At 33.4% G+C, this 25125-nt stretch overlaps 3 protein-coding genes across 3 annotated transcripts in view; all 3 read right to left on the reverse strand.

The window, feature by feature from the left end:
- Positions 1–400: 400 nt before the first annotated feature.
- On the reverse strand, positions 401–9904 carry LOC136271561 (uncharacterized). The gene is made up of 20 exons (XM_066071809.1): positions 9722–9904; positions 9492–9497; positions 9166–9292; positions 8755–8938; positions 8430–8533; positions 8185–8322; positions 7800–7976; positions 7546–7658; positions 7148–7268; positions 7023–7055; positions 6192–6375; positions 5980–6083; positions 5749–5886; positions 5481–5660; positions 5260–5372; positions 5025–5145; positions 4593–4923; positions 4155–4478; positions 3790–3825; positions 401–583 (listed from the first exon to the last, which is right to left on the reverse strand). Exons 1-17 carry the CDS (start codon positions 9902–9904, stop codon positions 4892–4894), a joined length of 2058 nt encoding a protein of 685 aa, XP_065927881.1. The 3' UTR covers positions 401–583; positions 3790–3825; positions 4155–4478; positions 4593–4891.
- Positions 9050–21005, reverse strand: LOC105330858 (uncharacterized). Its single transcript, XM_066071814.1, has 28 exons — positions 20657–21005; positions 16536–16716; positions 15904–16007; positions 15640–15783; positions 15346–15522; positions 15120–15232; positions 14901–15021; positions 14792–14800; positions 14477–14660; positions 14255–14361; positions 13809–13946; positions 13531–13707; positions 13312–13424; positions 13100–13220; positions 12933–12986; positions 12650–12830; positions 12382–12485; positions 12014–12151; positions 11750–11926; positions 11503–11615; positions 11289–11409; positions 10687–11158; positions 10448–10551; positions 10208–10345; positions 9712–9885; positions 9385–9497; positions 9166–9292; positions 9050–9070 (listed from the first exon to the last, which is right to left on the reverse strand). The coding sequence occupies exons 1-22, from the start codon at positions 20709–20711 to the stop codon at positions 11130–11132; spliced, it is 2661 nt and encodes an 886-aa protein (XP_065927886.1). The 5' UTR covers positions 20712–21005; the 3' UTR covers positions 9050–9070; positions 9166–9292; positions 9385–9497; positions 9712–9885; positions 10208–10345; positions 10448–10551; positions 10687–11129.
- Positions 21006–21189: 184 nt separating this feature from the next.
- LOC136271563 (uncharacterized) overlaps positions 21190–25125 on the reverse strand; it is an 8735-nt gene continuing 4799 nt past the window's right edge. Inside the window, exons 12-23 of the mRNA XM_066071826.1 lie at positions 24098–24274; positions 23877–23989; positions 23601–23721; positions 23473–23481; positions 23174–23369; positions 22984–23087; positions 22621–22758; positions 22330–22506; positions 22093–22205; positions 21846–21966; positions 21700–21708; positions 21190–21206 (exon numbers count right to left, since the gene is read on the reverse strand). Of these exons, the coding sequence (XP_065927898.1) occupies positions 21190–21206; positions 21700–21708; positions 21846–21966; positions 22093–22205; positions 22330–22506; positions 22621–22758; positions 22984–23087; positions 23174–23369; positions 23473–23481; positions 23601–23721; positions 23877–23989; positions 24098–24274 (1295 nt within the window). The remainder of the gene's footprint in view (positions 21207–21699; positions 21709–21845; positions 21967–22092; positions 22206–22329; positions 22507–22620; positions 22759–22983; positions 23088–23173; positions 23370–23472; positions 23482–23600; positions 23722–23876; positions 23990–24097; positions 24275–25125) is intronic.

A 25125-nucleotide genomic window follows, 5' to 3' on the forward strand; every position in this document is an offset into this window, starting at 1 on the left:
TAGTGATAAGTCTGTCTGGATTTTTGCGCGGTCTGAAATGATCTTGACCCTTTACAAAAGGTCATAACACATCCTTTACTCAAAAGCTCTGTTTAGTGAAGTATGAGCCAGATAGGGATAAGTGGAAATTAGTTATATAAAGGCAGAATGGGAATCTGCGCTATCTTATCCCCCATCTTCTTTTGATCAATGGGACGCTGTTTTTGGAATGTTTGAGGAATTAAACCTTCATCTAACTACCTTCTGTATTATTACACTAGTATGGTTGTTTGACTGCCGAGGTATAATTTTCAAAGAAAATGATTTTGATTTATAGTTGGTACATATGCATCGGGAAAAATGTCTACATGTAGCGTACGTGTTTTAAGTGCCTGAAAGTAAGAAATAATAATAACAAACCAAAGTTTTATCCGGTTTTAATTATCAAAAAAGATGTAAAACACAACATTTGAAACAATAAATCAACAACAGACCAACAATCTATCACAGACACAGTCATGATTGCAGCTTTTGAAAACGTTTATCATATAAACGTTTTTTCTTTTATTATCAGCACCAGTCAAAACGACCTTCAATCGTCAATCTAAAGTAAAACAAGAAATAGATGATCAAAGCAGTAACAGTTAAACCATACTGGTATTGCGATGAAAATTCTTGAAGAAACAAACGAGAAATACCAAAAAGATTTAGTTCATGTTTCACACCTCGAACAGTGGGTTGTTTTGCTTATACCAAAATGACTTGATACATACGAAGTTCAAGTTTCATAATGCGCAGTGGTCATGCCATGGTATTCATAATAATTATTTCACATTTGGCAACAATAGGTACTGTGATCGGTGTATCTTACTCATATGAACACTTACATCTTACTAATATTAGCATCCCGATTAGATTTATTAAAATTTGTGAAGAAAGAAGTTTAAAATACAACAACAGCTTTTTTTAAAAAGAGAAAGAAATTATCAAATAGAAAAACTGATTCCAAGTGTACATATATATTTATTTTTAAAAAAATAATGCATCAAACATTATATTTATTAATTCTTTAAAAAAGAGTTCAAAGTCCATTTATAAAAACACGTTGAAATAATAAGAAAAATATAATGTTGCAAAGTTACGAAACGTTCGGTATTGCAGAAGCTGACATACTACATTGAGTGAAATAGTCCAATGTAGTCCTGTAATTAAGTCAAGTGAGTACATTCAAAAGCAGAACCACTGTCCATTACTATACGAATTGCTTTTCCGTGAATGGAAGAGGTGTGATTTACTTACCTGGGCATGTAGAGTATCAAGCATCTAAGCAAGCAGAGAACGAATCCAGGATAAACATAAGTATAGATCGATATATAGCAATATATTGTCCTTACGGCTACGTACATTACTTACTGATATTTGCACAACCCAAATAAAAGTCGTTATAACATCACTGGCTAGCAGTTGTATATCGAAGATTAATAACACCCGAAAAAGCACACAGTTTATTCATGGTAAGGGAAAATATGGCATGCTATAGTCTAAAGAAATCTTGTAAACAGTCTCAATCATATTTAGACAATCTGCTGTCTAGTTACAGACGTTTCTGAAATTGATGACAATATTCTCTTTAGACTCTTTATTTTGGGAAAAGTTAAAGAACTGTAGTCGTTATGGTGTAGCGGCTAAGTGTAATCATGAAATTGTGATGACCCTTTAATCAGACGAATTTGATTATATGATTTACTTTATCCCAGTAGAAAATCAAGTAAAACTTAACCACTTTTTATACCCCGCCATTCTAAACTGTACTTTTTCACACAGAAAATTCTAAGGTAAGAAAATTTAGTCTGCCATTCTAAAGTTTTACACAAATCTCTACTTTTCTCCTAATTTGTAATGCAACTCAGCGGGACAATTATTCAAAATTTCATAAAACACATGAATTGCAAAGTATGTTTTTATATAAAGTGTGAGGAGCAGACAACATTGGCTTTTGGGCTGATAACAGTATTTGCACATATTTTACTGAGCAGGTTGAGGGTCAGACAACCTTAGATACACTAAGGGCAAATTTCGCCCTACTTTCTATAAACATTACTTTATCATAAGTGATCAAACATAACTGTAAAGAAGACTATACGCAATATTTCGCAAAATCACAAATGGTTTCATTCATGCAATGGCAAAGTCACCTCTAGAAAATGCGCGTAAACCAAACAATAGCAAATCAAAAATGAAATAAAATGAATGAAATAAGGTATGTAGTCGAGCCTCCTTAACTTTAATCAAAGTACCGAAGTACTGACTGGATTTGATTTTATTGATAATAATTTTTTTTTAACCAACGATATATAATTTCCCATGGCAAGTAGTTTCTTGGTTGCATTAAAATAGATTGTTTATATGTATTATCGTGCTAACGGAAAACTTCATATGAATCATGTTGAGTAATATTAAAAAAAAATTACGCTATCAAACTCTACGATTCATAATGTAACAGTTATCGATATATTTCTGGAAAACAGTATCCAAGCAATATAAAACTCTGGTAAAGGAGTACAAACGACTACAAAAGTATCTAATTGTTCGTAGCACCTTTTAAAATCTATTTTCTCAAAAGACTATTTTAGAAGTATTTATAAATAAGTTTCCATGAAAAACAATGCTTCTGAATACATTACATTGAATTGATCGATTATTTTCAAGTACTAAGTCTTGTCAGCGGTGATGATTTGTGCTTAAATCAAAACAGTTTCACTTCCGGTGTGCCGAGTAACTGCATAGCGTTGATTAAAATCGACTCCAAAACACCAGACATATTTTGGTAGACATCCATAAAAAAACTTTATTGGCGTTTTGTTAAGGACCCAACCTTTCTGTATGTTTCTATGTTAAAGACAAAACAGATCAAAAAAGAAATGACAGAGAAAGGACACAGCTGGAACACCATCCACCAACTATCAAAGGACAGAGAGAGGTAGAAAAGAATTGTCCGTGGCCTATGCTCCACATGGGAATGAAGTCAAGTAAGTCATAGTAAACACAGAAATGTAATGAAAAAAAAAGACGATATGGCCGCAGTGTTGCCGTCTATTTTTTGCACTTGCCAGACATAGAAATATAGACGACAATCACGTGACGTATTTTATGCAATGAGTTGCAACATTTTAGTCGAATGCAACTGAAACAAACAATCTTTGAACAAATACGGGTATCTTGTACATATGTGAATATAGATGTAAACATTTCTTGAACTGACTTATTTATGCCAAAGATTGTTGTTAAAGGATTAAAAAGCAACAGGTATAATGTTTTTCATGTTATTTTGCCAATTGTGCCCACAAGTACAGAACAATGTTTTTTAATCACCTATAACCGTGCAGCTGTAAACTTTAACTGAAAATTTATAAAAATGTTTAAAAAATATGAAAGGATACCATTGGTGTCCACTCTACAACCATTATTTGAGAAAAAAGTTTTATCTTAATCATTTAAGTTCTAGTTAAAGAAGTTAGTTAAATTTTTTTTTAGTCAACATATGTACAAGATGGCCGAACATTCCCCTTTCGACAAAACAAAGAAAAACAAATCTAAAAATAAAAAATAAATAAAAATGAAAATAAATGGCATAGATAATTTAGTAAACCAAAGACCCCTTGAGCTCGTAGCAAAAAGAAAATAAATGGATAAAAGAAGAAACAAAGCCTTCTGGAAACTAAAGCATGCAAAGCGGATATTGGGAGGATATAAGGTAATCATGCATGGAGAGAGCTATATCAGAAGCATGCATTGGTGCACACTACTTACTGTCTACTGTAGCTAAAATATCTGCTATTGCTTCATCTGGGAAGAAAAACATAAACTTTCAACATGAAACAAAAACTGCGATAACATTAAACGCTTTATTATTAACAGTATTTTTACGTCATTAAGAAATATCACAATATTACAATATTACGTCTTTGGAAGACTGACTAGGTTTAATTTGCACCGTAAAATAAGACAACGGAAAATGGTATACTAAAATTGACGTTTATAAAATCGTGGTTGAGGTGGTGTTGGAACATCTTCTCCCTGATCTAATGATAATGCACGGTCAATAATAAACGAAGTACTTGCTGGTGCATAACTCAAAGACGGCAATTCACGAGGCGTATATAAATTGCCCTCACCATAGTCTTCCTCAAGTTCAATAGCGGAAGTACCACTAATCACATCGGGTTTGGGTACGCTTCCATTTGATTGGTCTATATGCGAGTCTTCATAATTATGCTTTTTGTCTCGTCTGTGTTTCTTTTTCTTCTTGGGTTTAGCTGGTGTACTCGTACTGACGGGTACAGGGGGTAGGTGGGAAGGTGGGGGAAGGTCAAGACTTTGAACCTTTGGCGAGATCTTTGGAGAGACACGTGACAAGGACGGCGCTGCATGTTGTAGAGGCGGCAAAGCAAAGTTCTTCTTCATCTCTTCTACATTATAATGCAAAGCTCTTGGGGTATCTGAAAATTATTTAACATTTTTTCTAAATAAAAATTTCTTATCTCTATGAAAAAATATCTTATATAGACTTGCATTTAAAATTTCTATCTCATACTTAAGAAGGTATTAATTACCCTCATCGGACATCGGTTTCTTTTGTTGGGTGTCATTGTGTTGTGTTTTCTTTCGTTTAATATATTTGAAAACAATACATCCAACTACAGCAGCAATGATAAGGATGAGGAGAATACCGACAACAGCACCGATGACAGACCCTGTTGCAATACCCTCGCCAGGCTTACTCTCGTCAACATTAGTGGTAAAGTCTTAAAAGAAGATGTTCGAATAGGCAAATATTAAACATTTTTCATAAATACAGACTTCGAAAATTTAATTCACATTTCTAGAATACTTAAAAATGTTTCTCACAGTCTCAATTTCCAATGTTGTACTTACCACACGTTTCTAAAAGAAAGGAGAAAAGAAAAAAATATAAGTAAGCAAACGAGTATTTTTTAACAAGACAATACGTACTAGAATCTAAATAGCTAAATTGGAAAACATACCTTCTGGTATCATTTCTAGAGTACCACTACCACCCTGCACCACAGTGGTAGATGACTGGTTCTTGGCACACATGGATGGTCGATCGGTAGTAAACACCACACCTCCGGTTTTGGTCGTAGCCTTTGAAATTATATTAATGCATATAATAATTTACTTTAAGAAAATACACGGTCATTGAATTTTAACAGCCTATGCTGTTATTGCTAATATCTAAAGTTTTTGATATAAGCGTACCAAACAAGTAAATCTGTGATAGAAAGTGTTGTCCACTGAGCCCGGATTCAGAACCATAGTATAGTAGACACCATTCACAACAAGAGATTTCACGCAATAAACGACTCCCTCACCTTAAATGAAAATTTCAGTTTTGAACAAATTAAAAAAAGAAGAAATCATACAGTTTGTAAATTAGCTTATCATACTTTAACAAACATAGACTAACTGCCCGAACTGACTTGAGAATGCTTGAGTTGTAGAACATTTGGTGTAATCAAACACCATGATGGTTCTGTTGGTACAGACGTCTAGAGAGGACACCCCTGTACAGGTCTCGGTCCCGTTTGCTGTTAGGTGCTTGTAGGTAAAGGTGGCCAGCAAAGGAGAAGGACACCATTGCTTAACCTGTGACTCTTGTCCTAAAAAATAAAACGTATGTAGTGTCAACTATACTTCTGTAATAAAAATGTCTTTGCTATGAAAGTATTTAGTATTTAAAAGCCGAACCTTTTTTCACAAGAATGTAAAATTGTTCTGTATCAGGCGGAATAGTAGGAGAACAGAAGCTTGATGTGTCCCATTTTACTTTCGTTGGATCATACAATTCCAATTTAATCCTTGTATTTGAAGCCAAGGATTCTTCATCTACAAAAGAAAAACATCGTATCTTGCTTTCATGTCGTATTACTGTTATTTTCTGTTGCATTAGTCAATGTGTTTAGTTCTGTTTAACTTTACCTGTCATTGGGTAATACATGTAGGAATTGTCAGTGATTTTTGTCCATTGAATACAACGAAATGCATTGTAAAATGTTCCATTGTAGTCTACAAGTTGATCTGATCTGAAATATTCAAGTAAAGATATCAAATCTTGTATAAGAGAGCATCCCACATTCATTCATATCGAATTTGAAAAATATTTTGAGCCGGCCAGGAGTTTAGATATGTACTTAAACAGTAGGTAGGATCCTGTGTCATTGCTGGTGACACATGACCACGATGTAAGGGAAGTTGTAGAAACTGACACGTCCCAACCAGAAGTTACGGATTTTGTGCGTTCGCTCATTTGAATCTCTCCCATGCCACTGTCATACCAATCACCGTCCCAATTAGTGGGAAGAGTACAAAGTCCAACTGCAAAATAGCACATTTTCATAAACGGTGCACTAAAAAAATTCAAATTATGCAAGTAACTATTATCATAAGTATTAGTAAGCAATGTAATCTTGGTTATAGTTCGAAACATCTATAAGCATTATAAAGCTTTTTAAAAGCGATTTTAGTTCAACATGTGTTCTACAGGCATAATAATCGTGGTTTGATTTCAACATTTATTATATAAGCATTCCAGAGCTTTATTTCAAAAATGTATCTATAGTGTATACACTTTGCATTATAATAATTTCATATTTTGTTTTACTTGTCGAAGTATGAAACAAGTTATTGAACCACAATGACTTAAGTTAAGAAAACATAGCACCAATAGAAAAGTGTGAACAACGAATTGTGTACAACATTGAAAGGAACATCGAATTTCTATTCAAACCTTAAATGCTGCTTAAAAAAAATCTACAGTCATCAATTACAAAATAAAATAGAAATTATAACAAACACAATAAAAAGCTTGAATAATAAAACAATTAATCTTTCTACTTTCTGAACAGTAAAAATCTTGTGATGGAAAAATGATATTGTCCATTATAATTTTTGACTGCAAATTTAGTTTATTATTTGTCTTCATTTTTTTTTATTCCAAAAAAATAATTGCTGATCATAAATACCACTGCTCCCGGTTGGTTTGTCTATACATGAATCTGGAAGGAACAAAATATTGTATAAGTTTTATCCTCTTCATGAGTTCAATTAAAAATTCATTCAATTAAAAAAAAAGCATTTATAAAAATACCTAAGACTTCCATAGTCAGAGTTCCGGACCCTGCTGTCTGTTTAACTTGTGGAGTCTGCCCTGGAGCACAACTTCCTTTCTTGTCACTCATGTATATCGTATCATTAGATCTTGTCAAAGCCTATGTTAAACAAAAATAATATAATTGAACATTAATATTTCAGCTTTAGCAATAAAGTAAGTTCAATATATTTTCATAAACTTTTATTTATTTAGCATATGAAAGTTTTCAGTTTTCAAAAGAATTTCAATTTGTTTGTGAAAAGCATAACATTTCGGTGGGGGTATTTTATACATTATTTTGACATATATTAAATATCAATAAAGAAAATTAATTTTCATGAAAATTATCTCCCTTATCCGAGAGGAATCGTACCTTAACGAAATTTAAAACTTACATAGCAAGTAAAGACGCTGTGACGACTGTCCGTCACATCACCAGGGTTCAAAACCGAAGTGAACACGGTAGCACCACTACTTAGGAACATCAAACACTTGACGACACCTTCCTCTGAAAAAGGCTACTATTTATGAAAATAGACAACTATCTCTAATCATTATGCACTAAATAGACTATTTTGCATGTACACTATGTATTTAAAAAAAATCTGCGTTGAGTTTTGATTTTTGGACATTTTTAAAAAAAGATTACTTGAGAAAGCTTGTTCCGTTGAACACTTGGTGTAATCAAAAGTCATAGTATCCCAAGAGGGACAGACAGCGAGCGAGGAACTACTGCTACATGTCTGGGTAGACCCACTGTCATGAGTGTAAGTAAACCGACCAATCAGCGCTGGAGGACAGGGCTGGGCAGCCTGGGACTCGAACCCTACAGACACACACAAAAACTCGGTACAAAAACAATTAACTAACATTTTCCTTGTCTTTTATTTTTAATTTTTGATTTTTACACTTGCCGGGAAAACCTTTCCTGGTAAGTAAAATATCATTAACAAAGCCAGGAAAACATAAGATATTTCGGACCAAGAAGCAACGTTTAAAATAAAGAAAAATGTCTTTGAAATTCGACAATTGACCTTGCTTGACCATGATGTGGTATTCCTCAAGCTTGGGTGGGGATGAAGGGTTACAATACGTGGTCGTATTCCATGACGTCACGGAAGGGTCGTACAGTTCGATAAATATTCTTTCGTTCAAGGCATTTGAATTTACATCTAGTTAAACAGAAATGTTGTTCTCAGTGCTTTCAAATAATCGTGAAAGATTCGTAAAATGACTAGAAAATGTTCCATCATAAACTAAAACACCAATAATACGTTACCATTCTGTACATAGTAGAAATGGGAATATGGTGTTATTTCCCGCCATTTAATGCATTTAAAAAGATTATATTGAACGCCAGCATTTTCCACAGTATGATCAGATCTGTAAAATGAAAGTTCTAATCATATTATATTAATATAAAAATATTAATAACAGAAAAAATAGTTTACAAATCATATAGCACAACCTAACATTTTTATTTATCGAATTCAAGTACGCAGATGCGCTTCGCTGACTATACAACATAAGATATAGTTTAAATCTACGTTGTCAAAATTCTACACTACACTATATTTTAGCATTGGAATGTTTTGACTACTAACTTGAACAACAACAAGTTCTGATTTGTGTCCTCTGCATGGCAGGTCCATGACGTCACAGTCTTTGAGTACGCAGTGGCTGACCAACCAGGAGAGACGGATTTAGACGGAGCTTGGATTTCAATGGATCCCTTGTCAGAATCATGCCAGACACTCTCCCATTGTATGGGGAACGTGCAGGAACCGTCTTAAAAGAAGCAAAATATAAATATATATAAAATATCAAAAATATTTGTCATGAAAATCTTAAACATAAAATCAAACCTAAGTCAAAAAATTTCAATGTATAAAAACACTGATTTGTACTTACGGCATGTAGCTGAAAAAAAAATTAGATATCACATTAGTTAGTTTTGGAATAAAATAGCAATATTTGTTGAATTTCAACGAAATAAAGTACTATTGACTACTTACAATAAGGTGTAAAAGTGTAGTTTGCTTTGCCGTCAGGTTGTTGTACAGTGGACTGTTGGTCTCTCTCACAGCTTCCTGCGCTCTCGCTCACGAAAACATTGTCTGAATTGGCATCTGCTGTTACAGCCTTTAAATTCATAACAATATAACATAACAAATGAACTAAAAGGCATTCAAGCAATTCAAAAATAATTTTCATAAAAAGCATCTAAATCTTACCAAGCATGTAAATCGATGATAATTAGTCTGATCAACAAAACCTGGATTTAAGACAGACGTGTAGTAGGTTGAACCGCTAATTATTGTGTATAGACAATACACCTCACCCTCCTCTGCAATACAAATGAGATAAAGAATCAACATCTTCTCTATTACAAATCATTAACCAATGTATCTAAATAAATCTCTGGCGATAACTGACATCCTCTTTTTGATCAATTTTAAATGCACTATTCATTTTGTGCCTGTTGAATTTATAATAAAAAAGTTTTTAAAAATTAATACAAAAATGCTGCATTTTTTTGCGTCTAGTTTTTATTCGCTTACTTGAAAGTACTTCTGATGAGCATTTAGTGTAATCAAACGTCATCGTAGTCCAAGTAGCACACACGTCGACCCGGGAGCCGTTTCCACAGGTCTGGGTGGTTCCATTGTCGACGGTGTAGAAAAACGTCCCTAGTAAGGGATTCGGGCACCATTGTTTAACTGTTGTCTCCTGACCTACAACATCAACTTTCATTTAGAAGCCGAAGGTGCATTGTCACTCTATTCACACATGAAGATATTTGATTTTGTGCTAAAATTTCTATTAAACCCACATTTTCATTAGAATTCATATAACTGAAGAATGTTGTGTTGGTATGATTTTTCTTACAGTTACAACATTTTAATTTGTAAAATATGTTATTCATCCCACTGAGTGTCTCTAGATCTTCTATCACAGACACATTTATTTTTAACTTATATGAAAATAAAAAAAACCTTTCAGCATATGAAAATAAAAAACTCCAACAACAATTGATACAAATACCAGTTTAACAACCTTGTTTGACAATCATATGGAATTGCTCTATCGCCGGCCCATTGCTAGGATTACAATAACTATTTATATTCCAGTCTGTAACGAATGGATCGTGGTCCTCTATACTGACACGTTCACTGCTGGCGTTAGGGTTTTCATCTGTTGGTATAATCGAAACACAAGTGAAAATTTTTTATACAAACATAGAGAAATCGTTTAAAAGGTTTTATTGGTTCAATTACACCAAACAAAAAATATTACCATTTTTTATATAATATCTATATGAGTTGCTTGTTATTTTCTTCCAGTCTATGCACATAAATGCATTCTTTTTCAGTCCATTGATTTCCAATATGGTGTCAGACCTGAAAATAGAAGATAAAACACCAATCAATTTTCTTTTTTAGCTGTAACAACAAAAACAGAAAGGAATATGATGTCTAACAATCAACTTGTTTATTGAAATTGAGAATTAAATATTTCCACTCGATAGAACCTACTTTAGAAGTAAAAGTTGACTGTTGGTGTCATCTGACATGCACGTCCATGATGAGACTGTATTGTTGCTGATTGTCATGGCCCATCCTAAGGAAACTCGAGAATGGTCGTACACGAATTCTACTGAATCTGTCCTACTGTCATGCCAAGTTCCCGCAAAATCCAACGGAAACGTGCAATTTCCATCTTAAGTTAGGAAAATTCAAGAAATGTTTGGGATGGGTGCTAGAACCCATAATAAATCAAAACTCTAAATACACACAGACACACACGCACTTGCGGTTATTTCAAGCAGGCTAATATGCAGCTAGATACATTTACAAATACTAAATAAATAAAATAAAACAGCAACACAAAATGCAGCACTACTCCCCGCTACATAAAGAGCGAATATATATAATGGTTACAAATATTGTGCCATATATGAAAGGATAGTGAACACAAGCTACACATGTTTATACTTACAACAGGACCCTAAAAAGATATAAAAAGAAAAAAAATAACATAATGTTGATACTGACGACTCAGTTGATTTATTTTTGATGATCATTTTTATTTGTATCATCAAAGGCTTGTTGAATCAGTGCAAACTGTTGCTACTCACCAGTTGATGTTAATGTCAACAGACCACTTCCGTCCAAGGCTTTGACCGTTGCTGTCTGACCCGCCTCACAGCTTCCAGCACTGTCACTTATTTGAATCTGCGATCCTGATAAACTGATAGCCTGCAATAGAAAAAACAATGTTTTCGATGCAATGCTCTCAATTTGAAAAAAAACCCTGTAAAACAACGTATTTCATATACAGACATGTCTCACCAAACACGTGAATCGGTGGTGTCCTACGCCGGTTACATCACCCGGATTAAGAACACTGGTATAAAATGTATTTCCTTTTGTAATGGTCTGAACACAGTAACCAACTCCCTCTTCTACAAACACAATCAAAATATTCAACAAAGGATCTATTTGTATATAGAATCTGGGGTATGATCGAACACACTCAATTTCGTCCTCAAGCTAAGTTTATACAGGAATATCTACTATGCATTGTGGATTATCATACTTGAGAAAATCTGTTCCGTTGAGCAATTGGAATAGTCGAATGTCAAAGTATTCCAGGAAGGACAAACGCTGAGAGCAGACGAGGCGCTACATGAAGTAGTGGATCCATCATTGTGAGTGTAAGTAAAGTTACTGATTAGAGGAATTGGACACCATTGTTTTACTGAACTCTCCTGGCCTATCAAAGAGAAGAACTGGGTTAAAGAATAAGTTATAAATACAGGTTTGCTTGTTTATTTAGATATTAAAAGAAGAGATCCGCAACCTTCTTTGACGATCACGTGGTACTCCTCTGTTACAGGTGCCGAGGTTGGGGTACAGTAGTCACTGATGTTCCACGATTGTACAGACGGGTCGTGGTCCTCTATTTTGACTCTCTGATTCCCCGCATTACTTTCAACATCTGCAACATAGTTAAAAATAACACTTACAATTATAACATGTTAACAAAAATATAATACACAGATAAGTAAACGTGTATTTCGGCAAAATTCCTTTTTATTCTCTGACTCAAATGAATATTTATAATCTACAGCATCAAAATGAGATATACATAAAATTGAGTACAGTTTTCTTATTTTGATTTTATTTATATACAAACTAATATTAGATTTTTTATTATTCTAGTATTACCATTAAACACATAGTAATGGTAGGAGTTATCAGTGATGTTTGTCCATTTGATGCACCTAAATACATTCTTCATCACCCCATTGACTTCGATAATCTGGTCAGCTCTGTAGCATAATACGACAAAATCAAAAATTATTTCCGCTTAACAAATATTAACACATGAAAAACTAACGGTTTTTTAATGTTTAAAACTATATTCAAAAATCTAAAAAAAAGTAAAAAGTATTCTGTTCTTAATTTCTAGAATAAAAAATATGTTTCCACTCACTTGAAGAGCAGTAACTTATCGGTGTTTCTCTGTGTTTGACAGGTCCATGATGTTACGGTCTGGCCATTGACAGTCATGGGCCAGCCCTGAACATTGTGCGAGGAGTGGCTGAAGATGATATCACCAAGGCCACTATCATACCACTTACCATCCCAGGAAGAGGGCAAGCTGCAGCTACCATCTATTAAATGGTTTATCAACCCATATGTTTTAGAAAAAAAACTTTAGAAAACGTAGCATATTCCAAGTTAAAAACTTAAAGCTTAGCATAAATCTGATTTACATATGGCAATCATGCACTTATCTGAAAAAGCCCCGAAATACTTACAGCAATTCTCTGTGAATAGAAATGAAAAAAAATATTTTAAAATATACAAGTATATCAAAAATAAATGAGTATTGCGATTCTGATTTAGACTTTAATTTCATTTATTTATACAGAATACTGACGATTCTGAGTAACAGTAAGTGTTCCGCTTCCGTCAGTAGCTTTGGTTGTGGGAGACTGGTTCATCTGGCAACTTCCAACGCTGTCCGAGACCAGTATCCCAGAGGGGGACACACTTGAAGCCTGAGAACAAACAATGCAGACTTACTCAAAATGAACGACTTATCACCACGTTAACCAGTGAAATAATGAAAGGTTAAATTGAAACACGTACAAAGCATGTGAATCTGTGGAATGACGTCCCGTCCACGGTACCCGGATTATACAGTGATGTGTAGAAAGTCGAGCCAGATTGGATAGAATTGACACAGTGTACTGTCCCTTCCGCTAAAATGTAAGTCATTTGAATGCGCAATTAATTTTCGTTACATGAACAATTTATGTGTCAAAACCAAAAAAGAATAAATGAAGGATGACTGAAACAAAAGATTACATGAGAATGCTTGAACAGTTGAACACTTTGTGTAATCAAATATCATTGTTCTCCAGTCTGAGCAAGTGCTCAATTCAGACGAAGAAGCACAAGTCTGCGAACTTCCAGTGTTGTGAGTGTACGAGGATTTCCCAAGGAAAGCATTTGGACACCACTGTCTTATTTCCGGTCCAGCTCCTGGTTAAAAAAACCCGAAATAATCAATCGAAATAGAAATTGCAAAACAAAAAAATGTGTAATTATGCCATATACATTAAATATTGATTGCCATCAGTCACCTTCTTTAACTAGCATGTGAAACTCTTCAACTCCAGGTGGTGACGTAGGGGTACAGTAAGTGCTTATGTCAAATGACGTCACAGATGGATCATAGCCTCCCACACCAATGCGTCTATTTTGAGCATCTGAATTCAAGTCTGAAACACAATTCATAATGATTTGTCATTCTGAAAATATTAATCCTATGAATAAGTTAGGCACTTTTCACAAATATGGCTTTAATGCTGAAAATAAAATACCATGGGAAAAACGAGTTTTTTTCTTCTGAAAATGTACTTGTACAAGAAAGTAAGATATATATTCTCGAAGTTTAGTCCGTAATGTTAATATTCTAAAATTACATTGTTTATCAAATGAGTATGACACTTCACCGGATCATAAGTAATCGCATTTCCTTTGCACCACTTTAGTATATGTTTTGCACTATGCTAAAGTTAAAACGTACCGTGTTTAATGTAATAGAAGTAAGACTCATCTGATATCCTCTTCCACTGAATGCATCGGAAAACATTCTTTTTAACACCTGGACTAACTTCCACAACTTGATCTCCCCTGTAAACGTTTGAGAGCATTTTACTCTCATTTTATTTTAAGACGTTGGTTAAAATATAAAAATGAGATATTTTCATTATTAATATTTAATAATTTGCTGATAATGAAATCTCACTTAAAGAGCATGATACTGTCTGTCGTATTTTCAGATACACAAGTCCATGATGTGACGGGTACGGAATAAGCTGTTACTGTCCACCCTGACGTAATAGCTGAAGAGGAGTTACTCATTATGACGTCACCCATACTGCTGTCGTACCAGGTTGAATTCCACATTGATGGAAATACACAATTTCCGTCTGTATGATCAAAATATATCTTAAATTTTCTTAAATTTCATTTAATACGCATAATGTACAAATTATTATTTTTTTCAATACAAAAAATGTAATCGATAATTCGCATCGTTCATCAATGTTGGGTTACTTACAGCAACTTTCTGAAAAAGAAATATAAAAAATGATTGATAAAAGAAATAATTAAAGTGACTCAATTTGAAAAATAAAAAATTTCATTGTAGCTTTAAAATAAAATAAAACCTTGTTTAGTAAGCACAAGGGTACCACTTCCGTCTGTCTGTTTGACTGTTGACGTTTGATTTGCTTCACAGCTTCCTTTACTATCACTCATATATACCAACCCATCCGAGACAGTGATAGCCTGAAAAATCACGTGAGTAACAAGAAAAACAATACTATAACAAAGTCACAATCGAGTAAAAAGCATCCGATTTGAATTATCTTATTTGGTAAACTTACAAGACAAGAAAATCTGTAATAGTTGGCGTAATCAACACTTCCGATGTTTAATACCGTCGTGAAATAGGTTTCATCTTTCTTAATCGTTTGGACACAGTCAACGACCCCTTCATCTGAACATCAGCAGGAAAAAAGTTATACAAAATTTCCACAGATATAACATAAATGCTAACCAAGAAAATTCAAAGAGAATCTAATCCAATATTTAAGTATCAGCAAGTCTTACTTGAGAAAGCTTGCTTTGTAGAACATTTGGTGTAATCAAACGTCATCCTAGTCCAAGAGGGGCACACTTGGAGCTCAGAAGATGCGGAACAAGAGTCGGACGTACCGTCATTGTGGACGTAGGTAAACCTTCCTAACAGTGGGGTTGGGCACCATTGAACAGTCGAGGACTCGTACCCTGGACAGAAAACAAGTAAGGATTTTAGCATTCTGGTTAAGCCAAGTGAAATTTGGATTCACAGTTTCCAACTGTCATTTATTTTGAATTGTTTAAATGTACGAAACAAATGGCAACCTTTCTTGACTAAAACATGATATTCCTCAATATCTGGCCCAGCATTGACAGCTTTGCAGTAATCAGTAGTTGAAAATGAGGTCACGGATGGATTATTAATCGTCACTATAGCTCTTCTTTTACCCTTTATGTTTGGTTCTACGTCTGATAAATAATCAAATTAATACATATTAGTCTACAAATCAATTACAAGCAATTGTTTATATGGAATATAAGAACTCTGTGAAATGCAAGGAGGATATATTTGTGTATTGTCTAACGTACCTTGGGGCACGTAAAAATAATACGAGTAATCTGTGATCTTGATCCACCGAATGCAAACAAACACGTTGAATAAACTACTGAAAACGTTGATCTTCTGGTCACCACTAAATAGATTATAAAGCAAACACATGGGGAAAACAACAACATATAACTTATTAATCATGAGTTGTAAGGATGTTTTTGTTTTGCGGTGTCATTTATGTTTGTTAAATACCAATTTTCTTGGATCATGTTATAAGGATAATTACGAGATAAAACGTTCAAAGAGGTTTCACCCAAAGAAACATACAAGATAATGTTAATGGAAGGCTACTGCCAATAAATTAACCTATTCTTGAATATTTAAAAGTTTGTTAAATCTTAACGTATCTATGTGTCAATAAATTTCTTATAAAAACACAGAACGTAAATAGACCAATACAGAGCATATCTAATATCATACATGTACAAAACTAATAATGCTTGTGGGCTCTTCAAACTGTAAAAGTTAATGTGGACAAACTAATTGTTTTTATTGGTAAACTGATGAATTTTATCATCCACAAATGTGAGGATATCACTATAGTTTAAATATAGTTTACAAAACAATCAAGCAAAGTAAAGATAAAATTTTAAAGGCCACACAAACTCACATAAATAGAAGCTGGTTGCTGGTGGTGTTTTCTGACACGCACGTGAACGGGGTCACGAGCTGGTTGTAAGCAGTGTAGGCCCATCCAGTCACAGTGCTGAGTGTACTGTTAAAGGTCACGTCCCCGTGGAGACTGTCGTACCATTCCCCGTCCCACAGAGGGGGAAAGGAGCACGCCCCGTCTTTAAAGAGCGCAATTCATGTGTTTAACGGAATTGATATATACATGTACATGAAATTCCAAAGCAAAAGTTTGTCTTGCAGTTTAAATGTGATAATTCTAAAGGAAATATACAATACAAAATCGTTATCAATCCACAATTTTAAATAATTCGATATCATAATTTCAACTATTTCTTTTGGTGAGGTTCAAGTTTTCATGTTATGATTGATTTATAAAAAAGTATACTTATTCCTCAATAAAAGAATGTATTTAACCAAAGCATAAAAATGACCATGGGTTTGTTGAATATTAAAATCATTTTTCGTTAAAATTCATAGCATTAACAGAGACGAAGAAGTCGAAAATGTCATGATTCATACACCCAATTAAATATTTCTGAATTAAGATAACTTCTCTTTTAGTTGTTATCAAATTTTTCCTTCAAGAATACCGCTGCAGAAATTGATTATCTGTTTCATGATAACTATTACCCAACATAGCAACATTTCCAGTGTTTACAACAGAAAGCAGCTCTTTTGAATCAATGTAGATTTCGCCATTAAAAATCAAATCAACAACAGAAGCATAAAATGTTAAATGAATATTGATCGAAATTCGATAGAGATAAGAATGACCATTGTATCACATTGCAAAAATCAATTCCCATTTGTTCAATATGTTTTGTTTTGATTCATGGTACAGAAAAAGATACAGATAATAATTCAATAATGGAACCTATATCTTGATGACGGTATATTGATAGTGATATACTTTACTAACAGAAAATATGTTCTGAAATACGCATCAAGGTCGTCGTTTGACAAAAATAGCAACCTTTTTCAAATCTAAATTCTAACAGTCTTATTAATGTACATTGGAGCCTCAGTTATCCGGACGCTTTCGTTCCCAAGTTCAATCGTCCGGATAGGTGAAGCGTCCGGATATCTGAAATGCGTCTATTGTTGTCATGAATGATAATGTATTTGTATACAATGGCTCCCAGTGTTGATACTAGTTTGTTTTGCCTTTCATACCATATAACAACACATGCTAGAGTGAACGTTTTTAAGAGATAAAGAACTCTGTTTTATTTTATTATTTTGTCATGAAATATTAAGCGGACAATAATGATAACCGAATCTAGCTGAATTCTTTCTGTCCATGTGTGATATGTGTGTGATACACTGTTGTTCGCAATTTTCCAATTTTTGAAAGTGATTTGGGAAGTCAGTGTATTTATACAAGCTACTTATGAGGGTCTAGCACGTAAAAAAGGTGTGAAACTTAATTGACAGGGGTAATCTTTTGTACTGAGTAGGGTATCATCAAATTTTACCGTCCGGTTAAATAAAGCAAGATTAGTAGTAAATTAGTGTTTTGTGGTAAAAACAGACCGTCCGGATCCGGAACGCGAAATTCCGGATAAATGATACAAAATAAGGTATAAAAAATCTGTTCCCAAATAAAATCGTCCGTAAACTGAAGCGTCCGGTTATCTGGCGTCCGGATATCTGAGGCCCCACTGTATTTGATGTTAAATTCATTTTAAAAATAAAATGGTATATGTCATATTTTCATTTAATCCGTCTATTCTTTGTATTACTTGTATTTTCTTGTTCAACCTTTATAGTCTTTTACACGGATCTATTTTTTTAAAATAAAGTTTATGATATATAAATAACTTAACAAAATTAGCCTGAGACAGTGATAATGTATGAACATGAATGATTCTTAGGGATTGTATAAGTTATTTGTATACTAGCATTTTACAGTCGTGAAATTCTACACTGTTTTAAGTTTTATTAAGTCAAATCCTCGGTGTTTTTCAATTACTCGTAAAGATTCAGGAATTTCAATTTCCTTATTCATATTTTACAAACGATGATAACATCTTTAAGATGAAACAATTTCTTTAAAATTTTAGTGCTCTAAGAATCGGAGAACCTCAAACTTCATGTAGAATTTTCTTTTTCTTTTGGTGACTTTGACACTGCCGTTTGTCGGCAAAGCATTGCATATGCTAATGATTTTCCAGGTGCAATTGCAAGCATACAAGTAATAAAATTAAAAGGATGATGGGTAATAAAAATTCAAAAACAAGTAATTAACAAACATGACTACTATTCACTATCTTATGAATTCCAATGTTGCTAAGTAACTTTTTTAACATCCTGCTATAAATGCATATTTACTGGATTAATCCATATTTCTTTATTTGCTCGTTTCAGAAACGGGGAGATTATTACATCTATGAATCATTAACAACTTCGGAGTTTTATACTCAATATTTAGAATAAATTATTAATGGTGCGATAAAGAATAAGATGCCAGCGTGCAAAATATTCATATGAAAGTTATTTAGTTCGTCTTGTGTCCCCTTTTACATAAATTTTTAAGATTAACTATACACCCTGAAATGACCCTGTTTATTATTCCAGGAATCATAAGGATATTCACCTACTTAAAATATTAAGCATATCCGAACATTTATTATAATATCTCAGTTTGAAAAAAGTACTTCAATATCAAATGCTACTCATTTATTTTATATACACATTTCTATGTTGATCTTTGTTATCTGTGGGGCTATCAATGAATCTACCCTATAGCAGAAATATAACACGGAAATGGCACAACCCGTAGATCACCATTTAAGATTTTATTTAGAATTAAAAAAATGTAAAAATTTCACACCTTCAAGGTATATGTACCAATTATTGGAACGGGTTATATTATATAAATAAATAAATCAATCAATCAATCAATATATATATATATACATATATATATATATATATAGAGAGAGAGAGAGAGAGAGAGAGAGAGTACTATTTTATACATCGCAAATGTAAATGAGTAGTTCATGAGTATCGTAGAATATTTTAAAAATATTCTTACATTAATCTTGTATCAAAACTTACATTCCTGCTGGGTCACCATGAATAATTGAGGGTTATAATATTAACAAATTTGAATCTTCAAGTCAAAAAGAAAATTTTCTGTAAATATTATCAACCTGATTCATATCCTGTTCAAATTGAAAAAAAAACCCTCTATATATTCCTATCTTAAAATTTTCATCCAATCCCAGCTGCAGACCCATTGATATACTGAAAGTCATGATATCAACAAAACTGAATCTTCAATACACAGACACTTTCTGCAAATATTACAATTCAGCAGTCTAGTTCATTTCTAACCCTTCCAGGACAACCTTCTAGATTTTCCTTACTTTTCGTACTCAGAGCGGTAAATATTAAAAATGACAGTCACTATCGCTGTATAAAAAGGGTTATCGGAAAAAAACCCCAAAACATCTGAGGCAGTATTGTAACATTTGAATATAGGACTAAATTATGTGCTTCCCCTTAATAACAAAGATTCTTTCCTCATTGCAATCATAAACAACATTGGTACAGATTTGACAGGTACATTAATAACATTGTAAAAAAATGATAGAGGTATCCTTTAAATTGACACTCCTTATGTCGTTTTATTTGTGAACAGTAAGAAACGTGTGGAAATCGACTGAAAAAAAAAATGAAACCTCTCCCACCCTACATTCATGGGAATAATTCCTACACTGGGAATCAAAGAGTTTTCAACGCATGCATTTTACAATGATACGCCACTAGTTCTACTCTTGCAAATTTGACAAAATCGTTAATCCAGAAATGTATATCTAAGACTGTTAATGGTAGGACTTTAATTTATATAGCGGGTAACGACACTAGCTCAATCCGTCAGAAATACGTCAAAAGGAGATGACACAGACGCATTTATTATTACCTTTAGTTTTGTTTTAGTTGATTTTTTTTTTTTAGAAAGGTTGTCCTTTTAAATACAAACAATAAGTATGCATCGAACTATTTTATCTCTTTGACGACAGCGTTTGATTTCATCTTAGATGGGGTTTTTGTAATCTTTTCATAATGAAAGAACGTTTCAAAGTGACTTACCAGCAAAGTGTATTGAAATAATGCATAATAATGATAATCCTACAGAGAGAGACATTATTCATTAACATTTGCATTCCAGCGTCTGGATCACAAGTAGTCAACGTAAACACAAAGCAGTTACTCCTTAATCCAGTGTTTGATCGCTCTCATTTAAACCAACTATTAATTACGGTGAAGTTTACGGATTAAGGATAATCCGCCACTGTTGTTTGGTCGTGGTAATTAAAATCATTAACAGTTAATCACAGGTCGGCCAGAATAAAAAAGAGAATTAACAGATACAGGTTTGACGAGCGTAAAACTTTTTATTTTATTTTAACTTGTGCGGCTTTAAACTGCATTTCGAACTATTTCGATCAACATATAGTTCCGCCATCTCTGTGTGATAAGAATAATGCTGAGTATGCTAGAATCTCGGCGTGTGGTTTCCTAGAATCGATCGGTCAATGCCATCTGGGCGTGTTTGAATTTATCATCATCCAGTAGATATTGTCCATATTTTTGCGGGGTTGAATTAAGTATTCAATATATATTTAATTGCTGTGACCGACTGAAACATCAGTTTTACTAAACAATAAAGCGATTTTTAATCTTAGTGTAAAGTTTACTATTCTCTTTTTTCTATCCCCACATTGATTGAATTGATACAGCAAAGAGAATAAGCAGTAATATACGATGGGCTTATAAATACATTATGATATTCTTTACTTAAAAAAAAAAGATCAGTCGATCAATCTTTACCCTTTCATTCGTTAAATATAATCGGAAAGGTCAACTTTCGGAAATAGATAAAACGTTATAGAGAGTACTAAGTAAAATTTAAAATATAATTTTTAGGATTGCGAAAATGAAATATGATAATTATTGATGCTTTAAGGAATGGAAAGAAAATTATGTAAGTCCTACTGATTGAATTGTTATTACAGAATCTAATTATCTCTATTGAAAACTTGATTTTAACATGTTATGTAGGTGTTGAATAATGTGTATAATTACATCATTATCAGTTGAAAAGCATATATGTAAAACCGATAAATACTTACAACATGAACCTGAAAATAAAAATTAAAAACATTTAAATTTTAGTATTAATGTTTTTACGATCTGACAATTGAAAAACGATATCCTGACTGGAGCTATTTTAAAAAGAGAAATAATGTATTTATGACTGTTAAATAAAATATCATACTATTTGAAGTCAGAGTAAGTGTTCCGGACCCATCGTTTTGTTTTATTTTGGCATCTTGTCCCTTGATACAGCTCCCCTCACTGTCACTCATGAATATCGTAGATCCTTCTTTCTTGATGGTCTTGAAAAATAAAAATAAAATGAAAATATCACCTTCATTAATATCTTTATTGTCAAATATGAGACGATTTTGGTAAACGTTTATTTTTTATTGAAACGATAAGAAATCAATTAATATAAAACTCACAAAACAGGAGAATCGATGATGGCTGGACTGAGAGACATCTCCTGGGTTGATAACAGTTGTGTGGAAAGCTGTTCCATCAAACACTGAATGTACACAGTGAACATTTCCCTCCTCTGAAAACATGAAATAAAAAACTAATGTAGAACAAATTAAAATACAGGTGACAAATAATGTTTTTCAATAATTATTGCAAAGGAACGCAGAAAAACTAAATTCATAATACTAGTAGTAACGCACTTGAAAAGGCTTGTTCGGTAGAACAGAGGTTGTAATCAAAGGTCATGGTAGACCAGTCTGGGCAAAGACTTAGACTGGATCCGCCCCCGCATGTTGATGTGGCGCCATCATTGTGAACATAAGTGAATGTAGCTCTAAGTGGCACTGGGCACCACTGCTTGACACTTGTCTCATACCCTAAAAGTATTAAAAGAACAGCGTTAAAGTTTGAGTTTATTTCAATTAGTGTTTGTTGATTACAATTTTACTATGCCAAAACTAGATTTTGTAAAGATTTCTGATAATTCTAACCTTGCTGAACTAAAACGTGATATTCCTCTGGGGGAGAGGGAGTGGTCGGTTGGCAGTACACTTCTAAATCCCAGGAATTTACGTAAGGATTGTGTTCCTCGACAAAATACCGCTCATTGTTCGTCAGGGCATTTTCATCTGATAATGCATAATTGATATGTCACCGACATATTTTCAATAAACAGGTTACAAAAAATGTACGTTTGATAAGAGTTTTGTGGTAAGAATTAAAGATTGAAATTTTCAAGCGAGACACATTTCGTGTTGTACCATTTTTAAAGGAAAGCCACTTTAAAAACTTTGCTGTACGATATTTCGTTTGACTGATTTTGCACATACACCATAAAAACCTATCTTAAATACCTTGTTGAATATAGTAATAAAACGAGTTGTTAGTGATTTTTGTCCATTCTATGCAACGGAAGACATTGTATATTTTGCCATCACTAGACACCGTTGTATCAGCTCTGAAAAAAAACCCAATCAATTATGTGTGTTATTCAAAAATATTATCCATTATACACACAAGCAATCTTTATAATGTAGGCCCTACTTGAATAAAGAATATCCCGAGTCCGAGGAGGAGGATAAATTAGATGCCTGGCAGGTCCAAGAAGACACGGTTGTCCCATACACCGTCACTGACCAGCCAGACACAATACGAGCGTCTGATTGGTTGAAAGTGATTTGGCCGTGACCACTGTCAATCCAGCTCGAGTCCCAATTGTTTGGAAGGGAGCAGTTTCCATCTGAAAAGTGATATCAAAATTGTCATACAAAAACCTTTCACTAAAAATACCTTATACATGTATATAATTCATAAAAAAGATACAATTGAAATTGAATACTTACAACAGGATTCTGAAATTAAAAAAAAGTTCCATTAGTAAATTTCTTACTAATCTTTTCTTTTAAGTTTTATACACAAAAAAACCCAAAATTTCAACTAAGATAATATTTGATCAAAATAATCATATTACGTTTTGGTGTCAATTCCAGTGTTCCAGATCCATCTGGTTGCTTCACCGTGGGAGACTGTCCAACATTACAACTGCCAGCGCTGTCACTGACCTTTATGATGCTCCCAGTGTTCTCAAAAGCCTATCAGACAAATATTTTAAAATTATTATATTTATGAGAGAGAGAGAGAGAGAGAGAGAGAGAGAGAAAGAGAGAGAGAGAAATATATATAATAAACTTGAATGATATATGATTTCTATTCAAGATGATTTTTTAAAAAGAAATTCTAATCTTACCAAACATGTGAATCTTTGGTACGCAGAGTAGTCGACAGTTCCCTTGTTCAATACAGAAACATATGAAACAGATCCAACAGCCTGAGTATAAAGACAATCCACTGTTCCATCCGCTGTGGACAAAGATATTATAATAAAAGATCATTCACTTTTGTTATAATAATACCAATGAAACAACAACATAAAATTTAACAATATCAAAGTCATTTAATTACATTTACCTGAAAATGCTTGAACTGTTGGACATTTGGCGTAGTCAAAAGTGAGAGTGGTCCAGTTTGCGCACACATCCAAGTTAGAGGCGGTGTTGCAAGTTACGACACTTCCTGTATTATGTGTGTAACTAAACGCACCGAGGAGAAAAGTCGGACACCACTGGCCAACACTGTTTTCATGTCCTTGATTAACAAAATAAAAAAAATTGTAAAAATAAAATAAAACACAAACAAGAGGCCCATGGGCCACATCGCTCACCTGGGGAACAATAGGTATGATAAAGTCAGCTTAATGGAGTCATAATACAAACAATCTGGACAATGTACAATAATACATGTAGATCCTGTATAAATAAAATCCATTTTTCCCCCACGGAACTCGGATAGCCCTGATTATATTAATGCAATACAAGGCAGGAATGACCACACACTCTGTATCGTAGGTTAGAAAAACACGAAGATTAGATAGAGCATGGATGTCCACACCCTCAATCTCTCCATACCTGTTCAAGTTTAACCCCAAACAGTCACTCGTCGCAATGCAATAGACACTGTCCCTATATATGTGCCGGCCTAAAATAATTCATAGTATCTAAAAATTGGAAATCAAAAATAAGCAAACTAATCAGGCCTAACCCAAAACTACTTATGCAGAACAACTTATATACATTGAATATTTATTATTGTATAAAAATAATCATCACAATAATTGGTTAACAGTGGATGCATTAATTAAAATAATCAAGAATCAATCAATCAAGGGCAATAACTCAAAACAGTAATACAAAATGATTCTAATGAAAAAATAGCTGCCTGCTTCAATTTTATAGTCATATATCACATGTTGAGTATTGCAGTTCTCAAAAAGATCCTTTACAATTGTTTATATATGGGATATTTAGCTATGTACATCAAACTCTGAACCTTCTTGTGAGGCCGAAGAATTGTCCTGAAGCCAAAGTCTTAACAATTATAAAGAATCATCTTGCTGATTAGTTTCTAAGAAGAAGATTTTTAAAGATTTACTCTATATA

The sequence above is a fragment of the Magallana gigas genome, chromosome 2, assembly GCF_963853765.1.
Source record: "Magallana gigas chromosome 2, xbMagGiga1.1, whole genome shotgun sequence".
NCBI lineage: Eukaryota > Metazoa > Mollusca > Bivalvia > Ostreida > Ostreidae > Magallana > Magallana gigas.